Here is a 20779-nt window from a genome sequence, read left to right on the forward strand (position 1 = left end):
CACCTTATTAATTCACAGCTTATGAGGCACAATCCAGGCTCTTCTTCCACATGTAAGTTTCAATAGAATCTGCTTGTTAGTTATTCGTTCAGTTAATATTTATTACTTTTTTCGTGTCATTTATACCACAGAATGTCATTGGTCATTCTGTAGTGGTCTCTGGCGCCCTCCAGTGGTAGCTGGACCTAACTGAATTCGGGTCAGGTGGAAAGTCAGCTGACTCCAGCACAAACAGGAAGAGGAAGTGATATTTCAACAAACTAGTCATGTGAAAATAGCTAACTCATTTGTGCCCTGGGTTTACTTATCAAGAAAAGGCTCCCGACTCTAAAGATGTTCGGTGGAGACGATGAAGAGGGGGACTTCTTGTCTCCCACAGGAGGGTGAGTTTGTTTGTTTCCAGCAAGCTAACGCTCTTAGCCGGTGAGCTAACTAGCTTAGCACCACTTAGCCATGGCTAGCTGTTCTCGTGTATGAGCCAAATCTCAATTTGACATCTGGCAAATTGTTGTGACATAGTATTAGTTTTGAGAGAATAACCGGAAGCCCAGGCGATTAATAAAAAAAGTTGTTACTTTATTCGGTTTGCATGTTGCACCAGGAAGCACACATTTCAATAATACGGAGAATTGTAAAGATGACATCTGTAACAAACACTCATACAGTGGCGAGTTATTTTGGACACATGCACCTTGTCTGCTGATGACCTGATGCCTCCACATGGCCACTGTGCTCTGGTGTGTAGACAGAAGCTTCTCCTGCTGTGACTGGATGTTCTCTCTGTGGTCTGTGAAGGCTTTACATCCGGGTCTGATGAATCTAACCTTGTTGTTTTAGATCTCGCTCAAAGTACGCATACACCATAGTCGATGAGAAAGAATGAAGATAATGTGTTTATGTCTGCAGGTTATGTATTTGTACCAACTTCCTATAAATATACCTTTCCTCTCAATTATGACACATTCAGTTCCAGCTTTGCTGACAGCAGCGTTGTGTGACAGCAGCACGGCGTGCATTAGCCGGTGGAACAAGCAGCACAGTGTAGGGCATGCTCCAGGGGGAGGAGTGCTTATGGCGGCTAATTCCTATCACATGCTGCCTGTTAGAGGAGCGAGGCGAAGCCCGGCTCTGCTCAGCGGGGACCCAGCACTGAGTCTGCTCCTCGCTGTCTTCCTCTGCTGTGCTGTTGAATCTACCACAAAGGTGTGAGTGCCAGGGGGGGTGAGAGATCAGGGGTAGCCCGGGACCCGGGAGGGTTGGAGCATACACTAGAAGGAGTTTGACTCCCATGCAAACGGACTGGCCTCCTCTCATCCCAGTTCTTACCGTGGAAGATGAGATGTCGGCTTTGGAAGATACCAGTGATTACCAGTGGAAGGAGTTCCAGGGGTCAGTACAAGTCAGCTGGGCAGTTTTCCAACGTTTGTCTTGGTGCAATAGCACAGAAATTTTGCAGAGGTTTTGATCCAGGCTCCCCGGTTCGGTCCCGACTGTTGCAAATACTGAGATCTATGCCTATGATTGAGGTAGTAGCGATATCTATGTTGCAGTATGTAATTATGTAGTCCAGGTATAGTGGTTTCCTTACTACAGTGTTTTTTTGTTTTTTTTAATGTTTCATCAAGTGTTTGACACTTTTAAACCTCAAATGTCAAATGTTTACTGGTTCCGGTTGGTCAGACGTAAGGATTAACTGCTTCTCTCTGTTTTATGTTGGAGCAAACTGAAAGCATTGAGGAGGACGTGGGAATCCGTAGTTTGACCATAAATATAGCTCCACAATGCAGAGCAAACTTCATTTGCTGAGGGAAAAAGACAGCATGTGGACATTGGGTTCAGGCCAAGAACGAACGTTCACACTATTGTCCACAGCGAATGGAGCTTTAATGACTCGATGTTCAGAGCTGTTGAGGTGAGGTGGAGATGAGAGGCTTGCAGGGCTGCGTCACACGCCGTATGTTGTATCTGAGGCCGTCTGTAACCATAGAGCGGGTCGGTCATTTCCTGGCAATAACCATATAAAGATGATTTTCACACTTGTTCTCCTTGCAGGGCCAAGTTGGCCTCCCTGTTTGGACTAGACCAGGAAGGCAGTCAGGGGAACGAGTCCTTCCAGTACACGGCACCCAAACAGCCCAGAAAGAGCTCCAATTCAGGTGAGAGCATCAGAGCGGAGACGTCGGTGACTCCAGATTCAGCCGTGACGTGGAGGCTCAACTGAAACGTGTCTTTTGTTTGGTTGCAGCACTGGCCACCCAGAAACCAGCTGCACCACCTGCAGCTCCTGCAGTGCTGTTTGCCACAGCAGTCCAAGCCTTCAGATAGTGAGGAGCCTCATGTTCTTATTGTTGAAGCATTTCAATGTAGCTTGAAAGCTTTTCATGTGTTTTGTAAATGTAAAAATGTTCAATCCCTACAAGAATTAATTTGCAAAACTTAAAAACGTTCCATATAAACTGCGTAATTAATGACAACTCTCTAGATCATCTCGTAAGCCTTTCTGCCACCTTTGTCCCATGTGCAGTATTAACGGACAGTATGTGAAGCAGGGGAAGCTGGGAGCAGCCGTACTGGGCAACCACACCACAAAAGAGGTCGGAGGTTTGCTAATTGGTCACTTGTTTGAGATTATTGGTGTGACTTTTGATTCGTATGAATAATGCAGCTCTTTTTTTTTCTACAGTACAAGCTGCTTCTGTACTTGAGCCAACAGAAACCAGTGACCGCCGCCAAGATTCACGTGGGCTTTGTTTTCACGGTGAGTGGAGACGTAAAGAACGTTGAATACATGTGTGGACGGATGATGTGATGCATTAGAGCAATATCACACTTCCAACAACGTGTGGAAAAACTTTTGAAAATGTTTCCTCACTGATAAAAAGTCCAAAGCTGGCACAGTGTCAAAAGTTAAAAACTATGAAAATTCATAATAAAACAGTCGTATGTACAGTTGGCAGGAATTATGTAATGCATCACTCTGTTTTTCTCAAAAACTGTAAATCTTATTAAACCTAATCACATCTTTTGCTCAATTAATTTCAAACTTGCTGCACTGCATCTTCAGTCCTCCAAGCAGAAACGTCTCAGACATCAGAAATGTATTAATAAACTGCATTTTTGACCACCAGAACAATAATTTATAAAGATAAATTACAGACGTCTACATAGACATTCTTGTATTTTTGATTGTTTTGTATATTTTAGATGTCTGCTTCAATTTTTTTCACATTTATGAATGCAAACGAATGCAGTTTTGTGTTGTGTGAATGGAAATGATCATTGACCCAACGGTGTGCTGAACATACAATCTTTGGTTAATAAATCTTTTTTTTATCCATTTGACCAGTACAAACTGGTCTGCATCTTTGCAAATATTGTGCTTTAAATTGTTCTAATATCTTTGGGTAGACATGAGCCGAAGCTTCTGAGGAGATTACTGGCATCAATTGTGCTCATGATATGATGTTCTTTATGTATATATGTAAACATTATGAAGGTCCTCTTCCCATTGCTTGAAAAGTATTTCAATATTATGTTGAGTACAGCTCTGCAAGCTATTATACAAATATGAATGAAATCTTCTGCATTAAATGTGAAAATAGTTTTGAGTCAAATTTATAACTCTCTTCCGAAATATATCAACTGACAAACGTTTACAAAGTTGGGCAGCACACTCTCCGTCTGTCACTGTGGAGATGAATATCTGCAAACAAGAACAAAGTATCTCAGCTCATCCAGAGTGTCACGAGGAGACGATGGAGCAAGTTGCTGCTTAAAGGAGCAGATTGCTGATGAGAAATGAACAATGATCCCATGTTGTTTGTCTCCTGCAGGTACAGCCAAACAATTACTGCACCTTCTATGATGAGCAGAGACAGAACTGGTCCCTGATGTTTGAATCAGACAAGGCTTTATGGGACTTCTGCAGAGAGGTGAGTCGGGTGTGTTGATGAGGATGGAGCTTCAACACCCTTCTATTATTCTTACATACATGCTTTGGCCTAACCCCACGAGTCATGTTGTTTATTAGATATTGACTTCTTTTATGTGCATCAGGTGTGTCTGGCGAAAGTGAACAGCGAAGTCTCCTTAGATGCTGTGCTGGTTCAGGATCTGAGTCTCGGTGAGGGCCAGGCAGTGGAGAATGGAGACTCATTGGAGGTGGTGTACACGGGCTGGCTCCTGCAGAACCACGCCATCGGCCAGGTCGCACACTTTCCCCGTCATTGAATGCCTTTAGTCATTTTGTCTCCAATTCCTGTGGGTTTGACTCCTTTGATGGCACATGACTCATTAGTACTAAAATCATTGCAGATGTTTGACTCCAACCAGAACAAGGACAAGTTTCTACGACTGAAGGTTGGAGCTGGAAAAGTGATTAAAGTGAGTCCAAATGTACTTTCAGTCCCCATGATACAGAACCTTCTCCTGCTGTCACATGTTCTTAATGACTCCTTCATCTTCTTCTGCTCCTTGTTATTACTGTATTTCAGTCTATTTGATCTTTGTATCTAGTGATATGCTCTTGGTTTAGTGTGGATTCCTTTATATGATGTTTGTATATGAAACTATTTGTACAGATTATTTTTAGATGTTTCCCATCCGAACATCATCTGGTACAGTATCCCACATGCTTCATTGGGACTGAGTGATGCTGAAGTCTAACACTGTCAAGATGTTTGGATATCACATGTTCATCAGTCTGTGTGTGTGCAAGCAAGAAAGACAATTTGATAAATGATTGATAATGTAGATATGATGATTGATCAGAACATAAACTGTAGTTCATCTGAAAACCATTTGAGCTCGGTACATGACGGTCTCATTTTAGGATATGAACATTATATGGACCCATCGTCACAAAGCCACATTGGTGGTCCAGCCAGCTCTCTATTTTTACTGTCATAAAGCTCACTGATTAGATCACCATGGTAGCCTATGCTGCACAGCTAACCTGCCCCGAGCAGGTTCACTTTAGAGGACCAGAACAAACGGCCTACTGACCAATCAGATCACTGCAAAAGTATAGAGTCAACATAAAGTATTAGAGACTTTTTATTAGTGATGCAACGGATCATAAAAGTCACGGTTGGGATTGCATCACGGATCGGATCAGCACAAGAACAAGAGAGCAAATCTAACTTTTATTTATTTCATTATAGCAGCTGATCTTCAAGGCTCCAGACTATCATTCTAAATATTATCCTTTCACTTTGTTATAGTCATTTATAATGTTCTTTTCTTCATAGAAACACAATTCAAATAAGGAACAAAAGATTGTATGTTTGATTAAAATAACTCTAGTCATTAGTAGTTTTAATGATGTATTGTTAGAGCTCATAATTCATCTCTAATATCTATTTATGTTGTTTTTATAAGTTTACAATGTAACATTATCAGAGATCAGCGACTAGAAAAAGCATGAATGCTGACTCCTGATTGATATTTTACTGAATATTGGCGGATAGCGATCGTCATGTGGTTAACATGATTAACGTTAAACTGTGTAATTGATCCGAGGTTCACATGCGTGCGGATCAACCGTGGTCCGTTCCACCTCTAGTTCTTATAGATGAGCGGTCTCTTTACCGTGATCATCGTGCACAGCTGTGTGTCCACTCCTGGTTTTAACGGGCCTTATCGGACATTTCTTTCTTTTCTTTTGGCCTTTTTTATTTATCTGTTCTTTAACTTTTTCCTTCCTGACTTCATTTGCAGTCTATTTGCTTTCTTATTGGGTCTGTAGTGCATCTAGTGCTCTTCTACTAATGATTGATGTTTTGATATTTACTTTATTGAATCAGGAAGTCCCATTGAGATTTAAATATACATGCATATAGACAACAGCATGACAAATGATAAATAAATGCAATTATGAAAAACAGTCTCACCTAAAATGAATAGAAGCTCTACTGAGTTTTTGCATTGCTCGAGTGTGTCTACTCTGTAAAGTATTCCAGACAAATTATCAACAAAAATATCTGAAGGCTGTCTTTATAAGATTAGTAGTTATTGTAACAAGAACTAGCTAAACTGACTGCATCACGTTCATCATCATCATCATCATCATCATCATATTGTCAATCTATTTTACTGTCCATACATTACTATTACATTGTCTCTGTGTGAGCAGGGCTGGGAGGACGGGATGCTTGGGTTGAAGAAGGCCGGCCGTCGTCTCATCGTCATCCCGCCCAACCAAGCCTACGGGTCCAAGGGAGTCCCCAACCGCGTCCCCGCTAACAGCACTCTAGTTTTTGAAACGGAGCTTCGACGGGTAACATCCATCTGCTCTCGTATTTGGCCTTTTCTAATATACCTGCTCCTTCTAATGTCACACAAATATGTCATTGCAACTTCTGGTAGGACCTCTTTAGTTACATGTAATGTTTGTGAAGTAAGCTGAAGCCTTTTCTGATTTTTCTTTTTGTGCCTTAGGTGAAATTTTCCAAAGACAACGGCTCTGTCAGTGGCAGTGCTGGCTCCAGAGACTCTGCCGCTCCCTCCCCCATTCCTTCCCCAGCCCCCAGTGTGGAGAATCTGGCCTTGGAGCCCCCAGTACAGACAACCGCCTCTGGTCCCGGCAGACCAGGGTGAGATTTAAACCTCAGCAAACGGTTGACAGCATCATCTTGAACTCTTTTGTCACTTAAGATGATCCTTTTGTGTTTCTTGCAGCGAACCACCACTTCGTGCAAAGTCAAACTCGCTCAGTGAACAGTTGGCAGTAAGCACCCGCACGGCTCCTTTTCTTATTAACAACGTAATATGATATTCATTCTGTTCAATGATTTTGCAGCTGTATTAATGGAAGCTTTTTTCTTTCAAACTTCAGAATCCAGACGCCACAAAGGCCAAGCTGATCTCTCGCATGGCAAAGATGGGCCAGCCCATGTTGCCCTTTCTGACAGGAGGGTCCAGCCAGCCCGAATCCAGTGATTCTGAGCTCGAGGTGGGTCTGCAGGTTTTACTATTCTATATTATGTTTTCGGGTTGTCTGTCTTATTCTTGTGAATTGAGGAACGCCCTGAGGGATTATCTTCAGATTTGGCACAAATGTCTCCTTGGACTCAAGGATTAAGTGATTAGATATTGGTGGTCAAATTTTAAGGTTTCTGTGACCTCACAAAATGCTTTTGGCCGTAACTCAAGCATTCATATGCTAATTATAACAGTTTTACACAAATGACTAATAGGATAACATTATCAGGTGATGGCATTTTGGAAAGACATGGATGTAAACTGGTTGGTGGAGGAACCACCACAACCTCAAGGTGGTACTTCTAGTTGTTATTGTCAACAGATTCCATAAATAGACCAAGACAGCCTGATATCTCTTCTTCCTCAGTGAGCCTCACTGGTTGACATGTTCCTTCATCACCATGAACACACACACTAGTTTATTTTGACTCAGTCCCACACACACCGTCCTGCTGCCTCAAATACTCACTAAAGCACCATTTGTGGATTAATCTGTCGCTGAAAATAGTCCCGAACAAATGCACTCTTTCCTGGTCTTTGAGTAACATTTGATTAAAAACTACAGTGAGCAGCTGTTTTAGGATTATTGTAACCTGTTTTTGAAAAATAAGTTATAAATCTGTTAGAAAATGAAGGACCTCAGGCAGGGTAGAGAAGTCACAAAGACTAAGAGACTAACGTTGTTGGTTTTGAGGAACTTTTAACCGGTTATGAAACGGTCTCAAATGAATACTAATGCCTCTATATGACCGTCATCAGTTAACGAGAGCATCAGAGAGAAGATGGTCTATTTCTACATCTAGTTCTTCTTAATGCTCGTCATCGGTGCCTCCACGCTGGCACCACGCTGCTGGAGACCCGGGCCGTGTTGGTGAGCTCGCTGGAGGGGGAAGGGAGGCACGGGAGAACCAGGACTGACTGGAGCAGACTGTCAAGACACCTGCTGTAGTAAAATAAGAGGTTTTCTAAAGGGAACATTACCGCTTTGATGATAAGAAATATAATAAATAGAAATATGAAAGCCAGCTGCATCCATCTGCACAAAAAATAATATTACAATATTTAATCATTCAGTATGGAGTACAATCATCTTGGCCCTGAGACATTTGCATCACTTGTCACAAATCTATATCCATAAATCATCCAATCACATTTGGCCCTTGACCAACAGAATGTCTGAATATAGCCAATTAAGGTCTTTTGTTTGAATTTTAGTTAATTCAGGGCCAAAGAAGAGTTTAAATTGTCTGAAATGAAAACCAGAAAAGCAAAACCTGCGTATAATAGGGCAACTAAGATGTGTTGATTATTTCTCAATGACTCAGTTAGCTATGATGTATAATACAATATTAGAATGATGAATGCGCTTCACAAGTTAGGTGTTCAACTTACAATGATAGCAGCTTGTTAAGCTTTAACTAGTAAATGTTTGATATCATATTTTTATTTAGTTTTCCTATTATTTGATAATTAATTAAATTAATCAAATAAAGTTTGATTAAAAACCCTTAATAGAAGCTTTTGAAATGATATGCGGTACAGACCTGTCAGGTGTAAAATTACATCAAGCCTGTTCTTTTTTTCAATCTGTCTCGCAAATCCCCTAATTTCATGGGAATGCAATACAAAGTATCTAAGATATAAGATGCCAGATCTGGTGTCATTACTGACTCCGGGCCACTGTTGGGTTGATCTCCAGGACACCAGTGGCAGCAGAGCAAAGGACCGGCCTGCAGCTCCATCTCCAGTGCAGATCTCCACTGCTGCTCCAGCTTCAGCACACGGTAAACTTCTTCCACTCGTTCGTATGTGCATTGCTCCTCCAGCAGCTCTAGATTACAAAGAACACAGTATGTTTTATTAGTTCTTTTTTCCTGCAGTACATCCTCACCCTCACACTGCTCCGCCTGCTGCCTTACTTCCTGTTATGACCACCAGCAGCCATGCCTTTCAGGTGAGATTATATCCACATTTTGTGCTGACTCATCATCAGTAAGTACATCATGGACGAATGTGTTAACAGCAGTGCATGGTGTTGTTTCACAGCCTTACTCGTACACACAGAGCTCTGTGGCTCCATCTCAGCTGCAGCCTGTTGGCCAGGTCTACCCTGCACAAACGATCCCATACATGGGTAAGAACAATGTCCAACTCGGTTACAAGAAGCCATTATGATCAGTGGAGTTGATGTAGAGGGCTGTACGGAGTGAAATTTAAAATGTAGTGCAGTTTGTTAGTAAACCTGTGCACTTAAGCAATACATGATTCAGCTGTAATTTAAATGCTGAAAGTGTTACAATCAACAAACACTTTGATTGTGTTGCTCTCAGGCTCCAGTGATGTGACGTCCTTCTTGATGACCGAGGCCCGACAACACAACACAGAGATTCGGTTAGCTGTCGGAAAAGCAGCAGATAAAGTTGATCAACTAGCCTCAAAGGTACAAACTCTCTGTACGAGAATGTGTTGACTGAGAGGCTTTAAAGGACCAGTGTGTAGGATTTAGTGGCATCAACCTCCGCTTGCTAATAGATCCTCCAAACTGGTCCTTTAATGGAAGGGAGAAACATGTGGTTCTTGTCTTTTGTTTTACTTGAACAGATAGAGGACCTTCAGAGGCAGGGGAGTCTTTCCATGGGTGTTCCTAGTATGTCAATGGAAACCTCCATGATCATGCACAACATCCAAAGAATCATCCAGGTACGGGGCATGTTTTTGGAGCCTCTTTGTGTTTTTTCCTCAGCTCCATTTATAACACAAATACTTTTTCTCCTAGTACATCTGTCGGTGTCCTGGGATCATATATTGTGTTCTGAAAACTCTCATTTTATTTTTAGGAAAATGAATGTTTAAAAAAGGAAGTCTTTGAGAAAAGCTCTCGCATTGAGGAGCAAAACCATAAGATTGGGGAGCTCATCAACCAGAACCAGAGGTGAGTCAGAAAGTGTCCAATAGTGTCCGTCTGACAGACGATCATGTCCTCCCACTAGTTCATCTAGAGATGTACGTACCATCACGTGGAGCTCTTCTGTTTAAAGCTCAGTTGTGTGACTTGGGTTATTATTTAGTTTTGTTTCACATAGCTGTAAGGATAGAATACGGATCAAGTTTTATATGATCTTTTTGAGACAGTGTCTCATACAATGTCATACTTCAGTGTGAAAGTAAAATTAGTGAATTAAAATGTAACTGGTAAGAATAATAAAAAATGCATGAACTTGTAGATTTGTATGGGCCTCTATCTGATCTCTAATGCCTGAGTTGTCCATATCTCCTCCAGTCTGACTGATGTAGCCTAAAGGAAGTATCAGGAAAGTGTTGTTCCTGTATTTGAGGTGCATGTAATGTGACTGTACTGTGGTGGTCTAGGTACGTGGAGCAGAGTAACCTGCTACTGGAACAGAGGAACGACTCCCTCAATTCATCCAGTGAACAGCACCAGGCCAGATTACTGCAGGCTGAGCAGGACAAGGTGAGGACGTGGAACATCTGAGACTGTAGACTGTGCGCTCACACTGCTCACAGTTTACTCTCGTGCTATGCTGACAGACTACACTGTTAGTCAGTAGATGGTGGTTTATTATGGAGCTAAACCATCACAATGACATACCTTTGTGATCTGAGCCTGAAATGCAGCACAGCTGGCCTGGATACAGTGTCACATTAACCAAGTAGCAATGTGTGAACGTACCCTCAGACTGTCAGTGAGAGCCCAACTGATGCATTGGTGGGACCAGATGTATATGTGGGATGATGAGAGACAAGAAATGTAGAGAAACCCCTCAGTCTGTTAGTCTGTAGTGTGACATTTGTCCACCAGAGAGCACTGAAGTGTAAAAGTGTAAAATGTCCTGCTCAGTACTTTTCCTCTTGAATAACTACATTTATAAAGACAAAAAGGTTTGATACACATTTATGGAAAAAAATCTCTATAGATTTATTTATATAGAGCTTTTTTAAAGGTGTATATTGTCTTGTAACAGAAACCACATTTATTCACTATTGCATATACGGGACTCAAATGACAAAAAAAAGAAGCAAATCAAACAGGAAAAGGTGCTACAATCTTTACACTACATATGTCTATAACTGCTTTTAAATTTCATTTTCACATGTTCTTGGTGAAAACTGTGACTCTCAAATGTGTGTGTGAATTTGTCAGATAGACTGAAGGATCAGAAGCTCCTCTGGATTGAGACCATTCTCTTGAGTAAACTCTTCATACCCATTGGACAATCATAAACCGATATCGTCTCAAAGCTGAAAGCAGATGGTTTCCTCAGCTCATACAACATTACATGGTTCTTTCAGGACAGTGACATTTGTGATCAGTAATGTGCTTTGTACTGTTGTAGAGACAAGTGGTACATTTTGAATAGTAACTTAAAGAGTACATACATCGTTTGTTCTACGCCATGTGAATTTCACTTGAGTAATACACTTAATATGTATTAAATCTGTTTCCTGTTACACATCTGATGCTAAATAGAAGGTGTTCACTCTTTGCCAGCTGCTCTCTGCCTGCTTGTTTGCGCTGCAGTGCTGCTCTGAGAACAATCCAGCATTTACTGCTCTCTCTTCTCAGCATGCTCTGCCTCAGGACCTGGGCTCCGGCCAGGTGAGCCTGTTTTCTCTGTGTACCGCTACCAGACTGGGGTCAAACAGTATCTGCAAGAGAAGAAAGAAACAACAAAGTTCAGTTGCGTAAGTGCTCCAAATCAGCGGTTGTTTTAAGAAAGCAAAGCCGTCTCCTCAGTTTGTCATTGACCTTCTGTTTTGGCCTGCAATGATTCCATGTAGAGAGCACAACAGAAACGTGTCCACGGCACAGGACAGTAGTGACGTTACACAATCTCTGAAAATTATTTCAAATTCACTCTGGATGCAATACTGCAACATATCTGACAGTCCTCTTCCAAACATGCTCAAAATATGACGCATCATGTGGATCTACTGTTTGACCCAGATCTGACATCGTCTCATGTCATACTTCAAAGACATTTGAACTAACTTTCTTTCTTCTTTTTCCATCGGCCATCACTCACCATTCTTCTCCCACAGGATCACGCTGCTCACACCACTAGCACCAGTAGCCATTCATCTAGGCCGTCGTTATGTTGTTCCACTGTCTCTGTGTGGCCGAGGTTTTCCTTTACTGCAGACAGCCACTGGTACATCACCCCTCCCCCTGTCCTCCTGCTTCTCCATCAGGTTCGTCTGACGGAGGATTTGGCTTCGTCCACGGCCCAGCTGTCTCAGCTGCAGCTAGAAGCTACAGCTCACCAGCAGAAGGCCTCGGTGCTGCAGAGTAAACTGAGCTCAGCGCTGCATGACGGCGAGAGGCACTGCCAACACATCACTGCCCTGGACACCCAGCTGGGAGGTCAGTGTTGATGGTGTTATTAGTTTAATACAAGAGTCCTGCAGCATGTCTTGTCTTCATGAAAGTTCTAATTTGTTTGGTCATAACAACACACGTTAAATGGAATGTACTTGTATAGTTCTTTTCTAGTCTTCCGACCACTCGCAGCTCTATAACACTAGATGTCGTCATTCATGTTGCTTTGTTAGCAGCTCCAGATACATTTTGAAGAACTAACAAATCCATAAAAGACAAAAGAAATGCTGAAAATACAGTTACTCACTAACTGAGCAGAGGCCATGTTGGTCCATGATAGCTTTAAAGAATGCTGCTTTATGTGTTCCAGAGCTGAAGGAGGCAGCAGAAAGGACTCAGGCTCAGTACCGCTCAGAGAAGCAAAGACGCAAAGAGATGGAGCTGAGAGTCAACAACATGGAGGAGGAACTGCAGGACCTAAAGACTGATAAAGAGAGCCTAGAACGAGTGAGTGTGCTTCATATTTTGGTCCTTCTGTCAGTGAAAAGGGGCTGAATTTGGTTCTCCACAGAGCACGGGTCGGCAACCCGCGGCTCCAGAGCCGCATGCGGCTCTTCAGCTCCTCTGTTGCGGCTCCCTGAGTCTACATCCACACTAATACAACAAAAAAAAGTTTTAACAAACAAAAACAATCTCCGTCCACGCGGCGTTTCAGCATCGTTTTCGAGATGATCTCCGTCCAGACTACAACGCCTGAAAACGAATATCACGTGACTATTCAAGTACACTGGGCACGCGGGTGGGGCCGGTGTAAACAGGAAGTAGATTGGTTGCTCAAAGCAGCTAACCTGACTTCAGAATCATGATTTGCAGACCCCCCCCCTCGGTAAACTATCAATGGATAAATCCAAAAAAAGAAAAGTCATCAAGGAAAATAGAGAGTTTAATTCTGCGTGGGCGTATTCATTTGCTTTCACTGCCAACGATGCCGGCTTACCTGGATGCTTGATATGTGCAAAAAATGTAATGTAGAAAGACACTTTCAGAACAAACACACCGCATTTGCTGAAAAGTTTCACGCTGGAGATGAGCGAAAAAACTCTCCTCTTCATGAGAGTTTGATATTGTTATAACAGGTAAAATAGCAATAAAATGTTAAGAATTGTCTTTTTTGTCTATTTTCATAAATACAACTAACTATAATTTTTGTATATATAATATAACTATATTTAAAACTTTATAAGCTGTAATATCAAATAGCTTTTGCAGCTCCAGACAAAATTGATTTGGTGGAAAATAGGGCAAAATGGCTCTTTGGATAGTAAAGGTTGCTGACCCCTGCCACAGAAGGTAGCCACTTCATATCAGTGCACAGAAGACCACATGGTGACAAGGATAGTACGTTTAACAACTGTTCAGATTGAGAAAGAATTCATGCAGGAGTTTTTGAAATGTGAAAGACTTGTTATGTAATAGATGGTTCCCCTTCCTTTTTAAGACATTTTCAGAGAGGAAGAACAAGTGGCAGGCTGAGCGTCAGCGTCGGGATGAGGAGGTGGAGGAGCTCCGTAAGAGCAGCCAGCAGGAGGTGGACAACCTTCGAGCTCAACTCCGCAACGCCAGGACCAGCACTGACAACGCTGCATCTGAACAGGTTGCGTCCAATGACGGCTCTACTGTAGTATCATGAAGGATAACGGGAGGGTTTAATAACATCTCTCTGAATCCCCTCAATTAGTTCTGGATCAGGTAAAGTTATAGTGAGGAACTTTTAACAGTCTCAGTATAAAACCAATGCCTCTATCAGACCTCCGTCAGTACAGAGACCATCAGAGAGAAGATGGTCTGTTTCTATAGAGTTATTCTTAATGATGTCATCGGGGCCACCGGGTCGGATTCTGGTGAAACCAGATGAAATCATGCAGGTTAACCAGAAGCTCCTTCAGCTCAGACTCCAGCAGAGACCGGTCCACCGCGGACAGACCCAGATCCTCTAGCAGAGACAGGTCCACCGTGGACAGACCCAGATCCGGTTTGTCTGCAGCATTCGACCTGCAGTCTGAGCTCCGGAGGGAGGAGGAGAGCTCAGCTGCCATCAGCAGCGTCGCCTCCTCCAGGAGCAGAGCTTCTCCTCTCTGCTCTTCCGGTCCCCGCTGAGAACCAAAACCGACTCCACGCTGCTGAAGACCCAGGCTGCTGGAGGGAGGAAGTCACGGAAGAACCAGAACCAGGACTGAGAGCAGCAGACTCAGACCCTGCTGCAGTAAAATGAGAGGTTTTCTAAAGGGACTGTGTTAGGAAACACTTTGACTTTCGTACACAGGGACCGCCAAAATCAACACAAAATAAAAGTTCTTTCTAAAAGCTTTAATAAAACCCGTTTTATGGAAGTGTTTACCTCAAGTGGCTACATTGTGGACATGGCTTTACTAACGTATACCATGTATGTGTCACGGTTGTCTCAGCTGCAGGCGGAGCTGGAGGAGGAGTGGAAGGGGAAGTGTGAGCAGATGTTGGCCTCTGCTAAAGAGCAGCACAGTCGAGAGCTGGCTGAGCTAACGGAGCACAGAGATGCTCTGCAGGACAAGCTAACACAGCTACAGGACAAGGTAAAGAGGAAGGACAAGCTAGCCATGTTAAAACACAAACATGAGCAATATCAGAGCGTTTGTCTCATTGACTGTTGACTTAATGAGGAAGTCCAATTTTGCACATTATGGTCACTTTATTAGACTACAGATGAAATTTTGGGAAATATAGCCCCGTACTAAAATCTCTCTCTCACTCTCAACAGTTTACGGTTCTGAAGCAGTCAAGAGATTTAGAAGAACAGACTTTGCTACAACACCGTGGGGAGACTGAAGAGCTGCAAGTCCTTCAGGAACAAGTAAGATGGATGACTAGTCATCAGTCAGCCTGTGCTTCTAATTACATCAAATGGTCGTCATTGGGAGGGAATGCATTCGTTGACGTCCACAACTAACTGCTATTTGTTCATTACTATCACCTCCCTCCACACACACACACACACACACACACACACACACACACACACACACACACACACACACACACACACACACACACACCGTCTTTGCATGTTGTTCTCTTTAAGTACACAGCCTTGGAGCAGCAAGGACTATCTGTAAGGGAGAAACTGGAAAGAAGAGTGGCTGAACTGGAGAAGAAGCTGGCAGAGGAGGAGAGCTCAGGAGACACTTCAGCAGAGGTGAGGAGTCATCCATGACACACACACACACACACACACACACACACACACACACACACACACACACACACACACACACACACACACACACACACACACACACACACACACCCTGTAACCCTATGTCACAACCCATAGCTCCACCCCAGCTGTCTGCTATAGCCTTGCCCACAAACAGGAAGTACAAGCTACACGACATTCTAGTTCTTACTGTCCTGCAGAAAAGTCTGCCTTTTTGGATTCTGACTAAACTCATTGGTAATTTGAGTTGTTGTTGTTGTATAGAATTACGTTTTTTCCTGATAACTCTCTCGCTACACTTACATTACAGCGTAGAATATCTCACGTGGTCAGTAGCGGGCAGGACTTTGATCTTTGCTTGGGAGTATGTACAGTATAAAGGGCAAACTTGAAATGTGTTCTGACAGCATACCTCATATTCTCATACTCTATACTCACAAATCTCAAAAATTATTTGAGCAAAATGAAAGTCTGCATTCAAAACAATGTCTTCTCAAAACGGTATTTAGGGTTCAAATGACACACACACACACACACACACACACACACACACACACACACACACACACATAAACCAGTACAAGTTGGACCAGCACCTTTTTTATACAATCAGAACTAAATCTGAATAGGATTATAATGTTACGGATGTGATAATGTAATAAATCTAGTGTGTTGCTGTCTAAAGTTCAAGGTCTGTGCATGCGTGTGATATTACTCATCATGTGTGTGTGTACCTGCAGGTGAAGCGTGTGATATTACTCATCGTGTGTGTGTGTACCTGCAGGTGAAGCGTGTGATGAACGGAGTGTTTCACTCCCTGCGAGGGGAGTTTGACCTCGGGGACTCTTACAGCGGCCAGGCTGTGCTTGGGGTGATTGTCACGACTATTAAGGTAAGTGTCTTTTACACAGAAACACGTTTTTGGATCGCACTTCCCACAGATCCAAACAGGGAATGTAGCTCATAATACTCTTATCTATCCATCTCAAGGGCTTTCATCAGTGGACCATCACCACATAGTGACTTATTGATTTCAATGAAAATCTTCCAGATGATTACATTAAGAAAAAGACATAGGACAAGTGAGTTTTAGGGAGAGACATAGAAGAGTTGTCCTGAGAGGATCACTGATACAGGCAGGACCTGACTCCTCCAAGCTTTAACAACCACCTACCTACCTAAAGGGCACAGGTAACCAGTGAAGAGATGCTGTGGTCACTTCTCACAATGTGTAGAAGCCTGGCAGCAGTAATACCCAGCTACTGTATACACACACACACACACACACACACACACACACACACACACACACACACACACACACACACACACACACACACACACACACACACGCGTCATTGTATTCACTATAATGGAGGTGGCTAATACTCACTGTCCGATATTTATATAAAAAACTAGTGCCATTCATATGTGTTTTAGACCTTTCCTCAATCACCTGGATGTTTCTATTCCAGAATGTAACCCTGCAGCTTCTGGGGGGCACAGACAGAGCTTCACTGAGACCGAGTAAGGATGAAGAGGAGGAGGAAGGAAGTGACGATGTGAAACAAAGACAGGAGCCTGTACAGAATGTACATGTGAATGGTGACGGAGAAGTCAGAGAGGAAAAAGCTTATGAGGCTGATTCAGACTCTCACAAAGTCAGTGAGACCCAGATGGATCAGGAAGTAGCAGCGGATGAGGAGACGGAGACAGTAACGGAGTCAAAGACACAAAGTCAGACAGAAGCAGTAGAGGCCACTGAACCGAAACCGCCAGAGACGGCAGATTGTGAAGTACAGCAGGAGACGGCAGGACCCTCTGTTCCTGAGATCTCTCCAGAGGAGAAACACAGCGATCAGTCTGTGGATCTCCATGAGGAACCTGGTGAGAGTCCACCACCTGAGGACGGACAGGGAGCTGTGTCAGAAAGAAGTGGAGCGCATGAAGAAGAAATGCATGGGGCTTCTCAGAAAGCCTTCGGACCCCCAGCCAACCCACCTCCACCACCAAGCAGCTCAAGAGAGGACACGAGGTGAGTCCTGGCATCACCGGTTACGATGTCATTATACCTGGCCAACAAAAGGGTCTGTCGGTGAAGTCTTATAAAGGCTCAGTCTGACCAACGTCTGGCCTCCTGACCAACAGGAGCAGTCTCAGTGCTGCAGTGTGCTCCATCTCCTACAGTCTACGGCCGTATTAATGGCCCCACTTCGACATAGGAGGTTTGAAGTTGTTCATTGAGGAGGGGTCTATATTCTTTTTAAAGAGTGGCTGAATAGCAGCAGTTTTTAGGGCTTGTGGGAAATGGCTAGCCTGACCCGCTAGATGGTTTGTTTCACAGAACCATCTGAGAAGCTGTCATTTGAAACTGTTTGGAAAACAACAGGTGCTTTTAAAGAATACTTTGCAGGTGATTTGATAAAACATCTGTCAATCAAACTCTTACCAAAGCGAGTCAGGAGAAGAGCGAACATGGAGAAAAGCCTTTAGTGTCGTCTTGCTCTTCTTTCAATGAAGAAATCCTCTCTAGATGTGATAGAACTTACTTCTATTGCAGCATCTACGGTAACCTCTTCAATGAACAGCCGCCTCTCTGCGGTCTCACACCTAAGCCACGCCCCTAGCTGCCAGTAGCTCCTCACAGGAAGCTGATTGGTCCAGACACACATGCATTACTTGAAGCTTTACAAGATGGATTTTTGTGTGATCAACAGTCAACAGTAGGAAATAAGGCACGTGCATTAATACTGAGAAGAAGCGCTGCCTTGCATTACTCCGGTCCTAGTTCTAAATGTCAAAATGCACCTGGAGATGTGTTCTCTTTCTTTAATGTTGTACCAGTGATGCTTGTTTCTTACTAAAGACTAACTTTACCTCTGGGGGCAATGTCCTCAACATTTGTTACAACTGAAACAATCATCATGATCATTGACTGAGGCTCCACAGAGAAAACACCTCAAAGGAATGATCAGAAGCAGCAGCAGCAGCATCAGAAAGGTTAAGGCCCAGGGCTCGACGGTAACGGTTGCTACCAACCACTTCTAACCTATAACATATTCTATCATATTATACATTTGTGTAAAAATGGACATAATTAGCATATCAATTCTTGAGTTTTGTGAGGTCACAGTGACCCTGATTTTTGACCTTTGACCATCAAACTCTACTCAGTTAATCCTTGAGTTGAAGTGGTTGTTGTGGACGTTCACAAGAATGAATGAATGATTGGATGGACAGACAACGTGAAAACAAAGAGGCCACGGCCATCACCAGTCCACAGGCATACAGATAGAGACAGCAAACCACAAACAGTCAGAAAAAGTTAAAAATAGAAGTTAATTTTATGTGACCAGGTTTCATTGTGACATGTCTGTGCCGCCCATCTCTACTAAAGCATACAGGGGTTCCTGCAAACTAACTGCCTGTCTCTACTCTTCTTTCTTGCTTGCTTCATCCCCATTTTCCTCTTTGCTGTCTTTTTGTACAACCCACCCTTTTTCCCTTTTTCCCTTTTTCGGCTATTCTCTCAGTCTGACTGGGAGAATGGGTGAGGAAAATGGAGAGGAGACATTTTTCCAGATCACAACTCCTGCCAAACCCCCTGCAGCACCCAGCGAGGAGGAAGAGGAGGATGAGATGGTGAGGAAGGATCTCCTCCCTTTCCTCGTGTTTAGTTTCAGTGTTAAGTCAGTCAGGGATGTTTCATCACAACATCATCCTGTTCTGTATGACAGCATTAATGTCATCGTCTCTTTTGTTTGTGTCTAGAGCTTGAAGGGGCGCCCCCCCCCTGCCCCTCTCTTTGGTGATGATGAGGAGGATAATGACCTGGACTGGCTAAACTGACATAATACAAGTCTGCCTCCAACACGAGGTCTGTGTGTGGTGGAGCAGTCAGGACCAGATGAGAGGAGGAACCTGATTGGACGGAGCAGAGAGACTGTGTGTGCTGCCCTGCTGACTGACAGTCCACACTCTGATTTACTTTGAAATGACAAGCCTGTAATTCACAGAGGAATCAGAACAATTGTTTCATTAATTATGTCATATCTCTTGGTGATGTACTTCAATCCCAATTTTTTACATTGCACTGTAGCAGATTAGTCTGTTGAATCAGCAGGAATCCTCTTATTTTAATTATTAGCTTGCTGCTTTAAGAATAGAACTTTTACACAATTTTGCTAACCTGAAATTCCTTCCATAAAATAAATGAAATTGTGCTCGTTTCTCTTTGGTGTGTGTGTGTGTGTGTGTGTGTGTGTGTGTGTGTGTGTGTGTGTGTGTGTGTGTGTGTGTGTGTGTGTGTGTGTGTGTGTGTGTGTGTGTGTGTGTGTGTGTGTGTGTGTGTGTGTGTGTGTGTGTGTGTGTGTGTGTGTGTGTGTGTGTGTGTGTGTGTGTGATTTTTTTTTTTTTTTGTCTGCAGTAATTTTAAATTTGTATCAAGGTTAGCATTTCAGAAACCTGAAATCCTATATTATAATATACTATTAATATAATATATATTATTAAAGTATCATTAAATACAGGATATAATTTGATGAGGGTCTTCTTATTATCAAGTTAAATGTGTTCGTTCGTTAGTTATTAATTAGTTTTTTTATGTTGGGGATGACAGCCACAGACCAGCAGGGGGTGTTCCAAATCCTAATGAAACCACTGTTGCTAAGCAACAGAAGCGCCAACCATGAACTGTACCAGTTTGCATAAAGCTGACTGACAGCCTAAAGGGGCATGTTTAACTACAGACATAAGGGAAGGGTTTTCTATTAGCTAGTGCAGTGGTTCTCAACTGGTTTGGCTGCGGGACCCACCATGACCCCTTAATGACAAGCTGTGACCCAAATGTTCAACTTCCCAAATGTATTTAATGAAAAGATGGTGCAGTCTGAACCTGAGCTGAAAATGTCCTCTGCAGTCGTAGTAGTAGGGAGCTCTCTTGTGCAGAGGAATTGTTCCTGTCAGTCCTCGTCCCACATGTTTCACGTAAACAAGTAAAACTGATTTGTTCGTTACGTCTGTAGATTCGACCATTTGTAATGCAAAATGGCCACTTGCATTAATTCGAGCTGTGGTCTGTTGTTTGATATCACCCGACATGTCTTCAGTACTCCTACTCATAGTGTCATTTGACAGAGGTATAGTTTTCAGTTTATCCGCTGCGGATTGATCCAACAAACGCCACTTCAGTTTTGACGGCTTCATGCTTT

At 43.0% G+C, this 20779-nt stretch overlaps 1 protein-coding gene across 2 annotated transcripts; it reads left to right on the forward strand.

The window, feature by feature from the left end:
* Positions 1-234: 234 nt before the first annotated feature.
* Positions 235-19798, forward strand: fkbp15b (FKBP prolyl isomerase family member 15b). 2 transcript variants are annotated; one of them, XM_068703211.1, is made up of 30 exons: positions 235-383; positions 2053-2156; positions 2246-2324; positions 2525-2594; positions 2684-2758; positions 3834-3932; positions 4057-4206; positions 4315-4383; positions 6134-6277; positions 6439-6593; positions 6679-6727; positions 6836-6952; positions 8681-8765; positions 8862-8935; positions 9028-9115; positions 9312-9421; positions 9583-9681; positions 9819-9913; positions 10351-10453; positions 11567-11599; positions 12193-12364; positions 12690-12826; positions 13818-13973; positions 14785-14928; positions 15114-15206; positions 15435-15548; positions 16354-16461; positions 17045-17604; positions 19103-19211; positions 19341-19798. In XM_068703211.1, exons 1-30 carry the CDS (start codon positions 334-336, stop codon positions 19416-19418), a joined length of 3519 nt encoding a protein of 1172 aa, XP_068559312.1. In that variant the 5' UTR covers positions 235-333; the 3' UTR covers positions 19419-19798. The 2 variants fall into 2 exon arrangements, with proteins under 2 accessions (XP_068559312.1, XP_068559313.1); XM_068703212.1 differs by lacking the exon at positions 11567-11599.
* Positions 19799-20779: the final 981 nt, after the last annotated feature.

Source organism: Cebidichthys violaceus, unplaced genomic scaffold, assembly GCF_023349555.1.
Source record: "Cebidichthys violaceus isolate CVI_PGR_0920_01 unplaced genomic scaffold, fCebVio1.0.p SCAF_9, whole genome shotgun sequence".
Classification (NCBI taxonomy): domain Eukaryota; kingdom Metazoa; phylum Chordata; class Actinopteri; order Perciformes; family Stichaeidae; genus Cebidichthys; species Cebidichthys violaceus.

Coding starts and splice junctions, on each gene's coding strand:
- fkbp15b (XM_068703211.1), top strand. CDS start 334: ATGTTCGGTGGAGACGATGAAGAGGGGGACTTCTTGTCTCCCACAGGA. Junction 4,384..6,133: donor GAGCTGGAAAAGTGATTAAA/GTGAGTCCAAAT, acceptor CTGTGTGAGCAG/GGCTGGGAGGACGGGATGCT. Junction 8,766..8,861: donor TGCTCCAGCTTCAGCACACG/GTAAACTTCTTC, acceptor TTTTTCCTGCAG/TACATCCTCACCCTCACACT.